Source organism: Henckelia pumila, unplaced genomic scaffold (assembly GCF_033568475.1).
Source record: "Henckelia pumila isolate YLH828 unplaced genomic scaffold, ASM3356847v2 CTG_627:::fragment_1, whole genome shotgun sequence".
Taxonomy (NCBI): domain Eukaryota; kingdom Viridiplantae; phylum Streptophyta; class Magnoliopsida; order Lamiales; family Gesneriaceae; genus Henckelia; species Henckelia pumila.
Genome location: NW_027331869.1, coordinates 52,693 through 60,860, shown reverse-complemented (window position 1 = coordinate 60,860; position 8,168 = coordinate 52,693). Strand labels below are relative to the sequence as shown.

The window sequence follows — 8,168 nt, the reverse complement described above, 5'->3', positions numbered from 1 at the left end:
ATGAAGCGACGATAATACCTTGCTAGACCCAAAAAACTACGGATCTCATCTACCTTCGTCGGACGCGACCAGTTCAATACAACCTCAATCTTGCTCAGATCTACAGAAATTCCACCCATGGATATAACGTGGCCAAGAAATACCACCCGATACAGCCAGAATTCACACTTACTCAATTTTGTGTATAATTGCTTCTCTCGAAGTGTCTGCAACACAATCCTCATATGATAAGCATGCTCATTCACATCACGTGAATATACCAATATGTCATCAATGAACAGGACGACAAACTTGTATAGAAATTCTCGGAATACCCGATTCATTATATCTATTAATACAACTGGCGCATTAGTCAACCCAAATGGCATTACCAAGAACTCATAATGCCCATACCTTGTCTGAATGTTGTCTTGGCTATATCCTGATCTCTGACTCATATCTGGTGATATCCAGATCTCAAGTCAATCTTGGAATAAATTGAAGTATCCTGCAACTGATCAAACAAGTCATCAATACGAGGCAAAGGATACTTATTCTTGATGTTCACGCGATTCAATTGTCGGTAGTCAATACACAGACGCATAGACCCATCTTTCTTCCTCATGAAAAGAACAGGCGCTCCCCACGGAGATACACTAGGATGAATGTATCACTTATCCAAGAGATCTTGTAATTTATTCTTCAATTCACGCATCTCTGACGGAGCCAGATGATACGGCGTTTGAGAAATAGATGAAGTTTCTGGCATTAACTCAATACCAAACTCGACTTCCCTGACAAGAGAAAAACCCAAAATCTCATCAAGAAAAACATCAGGGAATTCATTCACAACCGGCAGATCCCCTATACCAACATTCTCAATGGACAAATCAATCGCATAGATGAGGTAGTCTTCCCCGCCAGACTCCAGAGCACGACAAGGTCTCAAAGCTGATATTAGTGGCATCGGGGGTTGGGCTCGCTCACCATAGAAAAACCATTTATCATCACCAAACGGGTGAAACTGTACCAATTTCTGGTAACAATCCACTGAAGCTCGGTACGTGGTCAACATATCAATTCCCAAAATTCAATCGAAATCTTCCATTGCCAAAACCATAAGATTCGCCATCAAAACATTTCCTTCAAACTCTAAAGGGAAACCAACCACTAGACGTTTAGCCAACGAATAATGACCCGTCGGTGTAGAAAAAGAAATTACTACGCCTAGTTTAATGTATGGTGACTTATGATGCTTGACAAATCGAGCAGATATGAAAGACTGAGATGCACCAGTATCAACAAGAAAAAAAGCAGGTATACTGCATAATAGAAATGTACCTGCGATAACCCTCTCATTCTCCTCCACTTCCTGATCATGCCTCAAGGCAAACACCTGAGCAAAAGTACGAGGTCGCAGATTGGAACCTCCTGTCGACTGTCCCTGTGGCCTCTACTGTACTGTAGCCTGAGAACCAGAACCAGCTCCCTCAGCCTGTGTGTGAGGACCTTGGTCCTAATCATCTAATCAAGATTAAACCAATCAATCGCTAACAGAGAGTCAAGAGATTAAGTAAAAAAAAAATTAAAAAAACATGCCCGGACCCCGTGCATAGGTCCGTGCATTAATCTGAAGGGTACACGGACCCCGTGCCACCTCCAGGTCAAGGTCTGTGCACCAAAAATACACTAAAATGCCAACTCTCTGTTTTCTGCACGGACCCCGTGCACCTTCTGTGCTCGGGTCCGTTCCTATCATTCAAAATTAGCAGCTTACTATCTCGGATAATTGTTCACACGGACCCATGTACGGATGCATGTCCCGGGTCCATGCATGAACAAAATCTGCATATTCAAAAATGCGAGGGTACACGGAGGTAGGCACGGGGCCCTGCTAAAAAAACCAGCAAAATTTAAAGCAGCAGGAAAATGGAACCTCAAACACAACTCCAAAATCTCTATTTCAACATGCAATAACACAATCAACTCGCAAAAATACAATACATGAAATGTCTAAAGTTATTCGAATACTCAAAAGAGTAGAACATGCATCGGTTCTAGGTTTTACATAGAAAAACACAATCAAGTTCGGTTACAAGTTTGACTTCTAAAACCAAGTCCCCACTTCTATCATTCAACTCGAACTAGCCATGCTACCTCTGACTTGATCCTGCCCCACCTGTTGTCAAGCACACATACCAAAAACAAGGCAACAGTCGGATAAATCCGGTGAAAATAATATTTCCAGTAAAAGTAACAAACATGCAATATCAATTAATATATCAAAATCATGATATAATAACAACATATTCCAATTATGTAACAGAATGAAATGCATGTCTTTAAAATCGGGATTATCTAATCGAATAATCAAAGGTAACTCGGTTCATAGGTTGGGATCCCGAGGCTAAGATAATACAACTTCTCACCGATACTCCCAATCAAGGTGAAAGATGCATATCTCAATCCCATAGACTCTGGAGCGACTATAACGAGTATTCGGGCTCATGGAAGAACTCGACAACCAAGGCCACTCGAATATAATCCCCAAAACATCTAATTCAAAATGAAATAAAATCATTTGGCTCAATATGAATTCAAGTGAAATCGAAATACATTCAAACATATAATTCAAGTAATTCAAATAACATGCAAGTATGTGATTCCAAGGAACTCGAAAATCAACTCGGATTCGAGTATTCGTCCCTATACAATTCGATGTTGACTTTTACCTTTTCTCGGTTTCGAATATCCAACTCAGGAAAGCTAAAAATACAAGAGATACAATCAATAACCATCCTAAACTCAATTCAAACCAATCAAGGTAAACTCGTTACCAAAACACGATCAACTCTTCGACAATCAAATTCTGCCAACTCCGAGCTCAACGGCCTTCAAACCAATCTATAAAGAATTAATATAGGCTCGAAATCAACATTCAGACTCAACGAAATATGGATCAATCTATTCAAACTAAACGATATCCAGAACTCGAACCAGCGGCATAACGGTTTAAAACGGACAACCGAAAAACCACAAACTCAATATATCTAACCAAACCAACTCCTCTCAACAACAATTCATCAAATTCAACTCAAAATCATCCAAATCTCAAACCCTCATTTTTGAAAATAAACAATAAAATCATAACAATTCCGATCGTCGTTCTTTTTCCGATCCGACTTCGAATAAACGATAAATGTTAGCTCAAGAACAAAATATCCAAAAACAATCGAATTCCAACAACATCCAAAAGTTGAAGTAAAACCGATTGAAAAAATACTTATGATAGAATGAAGCTTTCAAAGCCGTGATGGCAAATATATCTTCTAATCGAATTTCTATCGGGCGGATCGAGCAAGAACCGGAATTCAAAAGCTTGAAGAGGCGTTTTGGGTTGCTTCAATGGAGGGAACCGTGTAAGCAGAGGGAAAGAAGGAAGATGAAGACTTGGTCAATCAATTAGAGTTGAAGATAATATAAAATCTCCATTTTGCACTTTAGTCCCTGAAATTTCCAAAAATTGCAAAACAACCCCTGATCAAATATCAATTAAACCCTCGAATTTCAAATCTCAAAATATCAATAATAATCTCAATTAAGATAAATTCGGGGCGTTACACTGTGGACAATCTTTCTTCAAGTGACCAATCTCCCCGCATAGAAAACATGCTCCTGCAGCCTTCCGACACTTGTCAGTCGGATGATTCTTATCAAAATGGTTACACTAACCCTTTCTTCCAAAACGCATCACTCCTCCAGATCCGGAGGAAGAATAAGAAGCATACTTCTTGAAATACTAAGCACGGGGACCCAAAGAACTCGCGGGTCTAGACGAGAGGAAAGAACGGTTACACCGAATGCTATCCTCTGCTCGGCGACATCGACTAACTAGTCCCTCATAAGTCATGTCATTTCCCAAAGCTACTCAATCATAGATTTCCAGATTAAGGCCTTGGAGAAACAGATTGTACTTTGCCTCAGTGCTGTCAGAGATCTGAGGACAATAGGGCAACAGTTCAAAGAACTTCAGTTGATACTCATCAATGGACATGGAGCCCTGCTTCAAACTCAACAGCTCACTGGCCTTCGCCTTTCGGTGTGCGGGAGGGAAGTACAGCTTATGGGAAGCTGTGCGAAAGTATGCCCCAGTAACAACTCCTTGCACTGCGATGATAGGTGCGGACGTAGATCTCCACCATTTCCTAGCACATCCTTCTAATAGAAATTTGAGAGTCTCCATCTAATGTTCCTCAGTACAACGGAACTCCTGAAAACAGTTTTCCAAACGTTCTAGCCAGTTCTCTGCATCCTCGGGAGTCTCGCCCCCAACTAGTGGCTTAGGACCCATCTGCGTAAATCGATGCATACTGAAACGTCTGTGATCATCCAGTGGTGCCTCTTACGATGCCGAAGATATCCCTGATGATGTCTCTGAGCTTCATCATCACCCCATCGTCTAACACTACCATGACTACTCTGATCATCCTGACCTGCCATCTACAAGACAAGCAACGATTACCTTGATCAAAATCTATATCCCAAGATTACTATGCATGCTCTGATACCATAAATAAAGTGACCCGCACCGTGATCAACTACTAATCAAGAGCTTACGCATGCATTTAACTTAATTAAACAATAATCAGAAACATTAAGCGGAAACCATAAAACGGGTTACAATCCCAAGAAAAAGAATCTGTAAATACTCTGTTATACAACCATATCAAAATAAAATGTATCAATCCAATACATAATATTGAAAGCTTAGAGACATCTCCTGCTAGCAACCTGTAGCCTAAGCCCTCTTGGAACCACCTGTCTCGTCCAATCGCAAACCTGCCCCATTGAATAGGGTTTCCAAAAATAACAGTACGAGTACGTGAACATAAAACACTCAGTACGAGAGTATGAGTATACAATATTATATGTGCATGTATGCAAGTGTACGGGTACCAAGACACGAGGTCAAGAATATCTGATCAACAACAGACTTGGGCCCTGGGTAGGTAGCACATTGTGCCGTCGCTTCAGGATGTGACCTACATACCCAACTGATGATAACCTGAAACAATTCTATGTGTTCAACCATCCACTTACAAGATAGGGTAAACAACCTACTACATGATATCACAAGGATACAAGCTCAAGATGATCATGCATGCAGCATAATAACATGTCATAATATATGCAGATAAAATAATGTCATATAAATCATGCAACACATAATACATGCCTACTCAGTAAGGTTATCTCAAGCAGTACTATCGTATATATGATAACTAGGCAAGCTAAACCAGCTCTATGTTCAGGCCTATAGTCCGCACTACAATGCAAAATACTTATGCATTATAATATTATTCTAAAAGTCTTAACTAAGCTATATCATACTCCCTATTTACTATAAGGATCCAGAGATATACCTTCGTCCGTTGTTAGCCCGCTGATGACGACTGCCCCAGAACTTGGGCACCACTCCGCTGCAACTCTGAAGCACCTCGAAAACTCTCGGATCAAGCCTAGGAAGGCTGGAAACCACCCCAAAACACCTAGAATACACTAAAACCGAGAGAGAGAGAGAGAGAGAGAGAGAGAGAGAGAGAGAGAGAGAGAGAGAGAGAGAGAGAGAGAGGAGTGAAAGGTGTGAGAGTTCTCAATCTCGGAACCCCTATTTATAGACGGAAATCAGACGCTCCGATCGGGGATTCAGACGCTTTGATCTCTACATGCAGACCACGTTACTGCATGCACAGTTCGGATGCTCCGATCTCGACTTCGGAGGATCCGAACTGCTGCATGTCCGATCAGTCTTGACACCTAACTAGATGCATGTCCTAACTGAGATCGGACGCTCCGATCTTGGTTCAGACGCTCCGATCTTTTTGTAGCCTCTGATCCTTGATCTATGCTTCCAAAGGGTTTGGACCCTCCGGTCTTGTCCTTGGCCAAAATCCATAAATTGTCCAATTAAATCCAAATTAAACCTTTAATCCATGCTTAATCATTTTTATATAATTAATCTTGTAAAATGGAACCGGACCATTACATTCTCCCCCTAATTAAGATAATTCGTCCTCGAAACAAATCTTAATTACTTAATGCAGTTAATACTTGAATAAACATCTTTTATTCAAATTGAAATGTAGTATCATACATTTCGAATAGTAGTCTCGTACCTCTGATAAATAGGCAAGCTAAACCAGCTCTATGTCCAGGCCTATAGTCCGCACTACAATGCAAAATACTTATGCATTATAATCTTATTCTAAAAATTTTAACTAAGCTATAGCATACTCCCTATTTACTATAAGGATCCAGAGCTATAACTTTGTCCGTTGCCAGCCCACTGATGATGACTGTCCCAGATATTGGGCACCACTCCGCTGCAACTCCAGAGCACCTCCCCAACTCCCGGATCAAGCCTAGGAAGGCTGGAAACCACCCCAAAACACCTAGAATACACTAAAACCGAGAGAGAGAGAGAGAGAGAGAGAGAGAGAGAGAGAGAGGAGTGAAAAGGTATGCAAATTCTGAATCTCGGAACCCCAATTTATAGACAGAGATCGGACGCTCCGATCGGGGGTTCGGACACTCCAATCTTTGCATGCAGACCACGTCACTGCATACACAGTTCGGATGCTCCGATCTCGACTTCGGAGGCTTCGAACTGCTGTGTATCCGATCAGTCTTGACACCTCACCAGCTGCATGGCCTAACTGAGATCGGATGCTCCGATCCTGGTTCGAACGCTTTGATATTTCCTTAGCCTCCGATCCTTGATCTGTGCTTCCGAAGGATTCGGATCCTCTGATCTTGTCCTTGGCCAAAATCCATAAATTTTCCAATTAAATCCAAATTATGCCTCTAATCCATTTTTAATCATTTTTATATAATTAATCTTGTAAAATGGAATCGAATCATTCCAAAGAAATCCCATTATATAGCTGCCAAGTGGATACTGAAGTATCTTAAGGGAACTGAAAATGTTTGGTTATGGTATGCTACGGATAACTCTTTTAATTTAGTTGGCTATTCAGATGCAGATTATGCAGGGTGAAAACTGGAATGAAAAAGCACAAGTGGATCATGTCAATTCTTGGGGGATAGACTGATTTCTTGGTGCAGTAAAAAGCAAACGTCCATTGCAACTTCTACAACAGAAGCAGAGTATCTAGCTGCAGGAAGTTGTATTGTTTGCTCTGGATGCAACAACAGTTGAGAGGTTATGGGATCAAAGCAAATGAATCGTCGATATTCTGTGATAACACCAACACAATCACGATTTCCTACAATCACATTCTTCATTCTATAACTAAACACATCGATGGAAGACATCATTTCATCCGAGATCATGCACTCAATAAAAACATCCGACTAGAACACATCTCAACGGAACAACAAGTTGCGGATATATATCTTCACCAAACCACTTCCTGAGACTAAGTTTTCTTACTTTAGAAACATCTTATGACTTATTGAGTTGACATAAGTTAAAAAGAAATATTGTTACTATTTAGTATTGGCATCTGTCAATTTTTTCATCAGTCTAGCACAGGGTAAACTGAGTGAATTCTTAAAACCTAGACTGATCGTTTAAATATCAGTTTACCTACTCTCGGGTGATAAACTAAATACGCAAAACTTCTGAACTTGTTTAAATTTTCTTTGTTATGTCTTTAAGTACTTTATTAGCAAAATAAAATTATTTTTCAGATAAAGCATGATTTAAGGGGGAACTTGCTCATATGTTTGTTATATGTCAATTACACTATCTTTTGTATATTTTATTAGGCGAATGCATAAGTAGGAAAATGAAATAAACACATATAGTAGCAGAATAAGAAAATTTATTTATTTAATAATGCTGAGTTATAATATCTATTTCACATTCAACTGCCAACTTCCAAAAACTCATCCACTTGTTGATCTCACCTTTCTCTAATTCTTCGAAGGAGGCAAAGAGTGTCACCGTCTTCAACTCCTTCTTCAGCAGGAGTTGGATGCCCTCTCTACTCAGGACTTAAGCAGGGTTGTTATTTCCAAGCCTCTGCTTATACTTTTCCAACCTATGAGAATCTACAGGACTGAGAAGCCCTATTCCACGAGCTTGAATCGAAAGAACCTTTGATTTCAGAAGCTCTACCTTTTGATCAACAAAGATCTCATACATTGTTAAGATATAAGTGATA

General features: G+C 40.2%; 1 protein-coding gene across 1 annotated transcript; it reads right to left on the bottom strand.

Moving 5' to 3' along the window:
- Positions 1-649: 649 nt before the first annotated feature.
- LOC140873526 (uncharacterized) lies at positions 650-4,222 on the bottom strand. The gene is made up of 5 exons (XM_073276695.1): positions 3,959-4,222; positions 1,757-1,870; positions 1,376-1,503; positions 1,097-1,301; positions 650-1,015 (listed from the first exon to the last, which is right to left on the bottom strand). The coding sequence occupies exons 1-5, from the start codon at positions 4,220-4,222 to the stop codon at positions 650-652; spliced, it is 1,077 nt and encodes a 358-aa protein (XP_073132796.1).
- Positions 4,223-8,168: the final 3,946 nt, after the last annotated feature.

What these genes read in the sequence shown, in the direction of transcription:
- LOC140873526 (XM_073276695.1), bottom strand. Translation starts at nt 4,222, where the DNA reads ATGGAGACTCTCAAATTTCTATTAGAAGGATGTGCTAGGAAATGGTGG. An exon ending in GTGAACAATTATCCGAGATA is followed by an intron (nt 1,504 to 1,756) that starts GTAAGCTGCTAA and finishes AATCTTGATTAG; the next exon opens with ATGATTAGGACCAAGGTCCT. An exon ending in GACCTCGTACTTTTGCTCAG is followed by an intron (nt 1,302 to 1,375) that starts GTGTTTGCCTTG and finishes TCTATTATGCAG; the next exon opens with TATACCTGCTTTTTTTCTTG.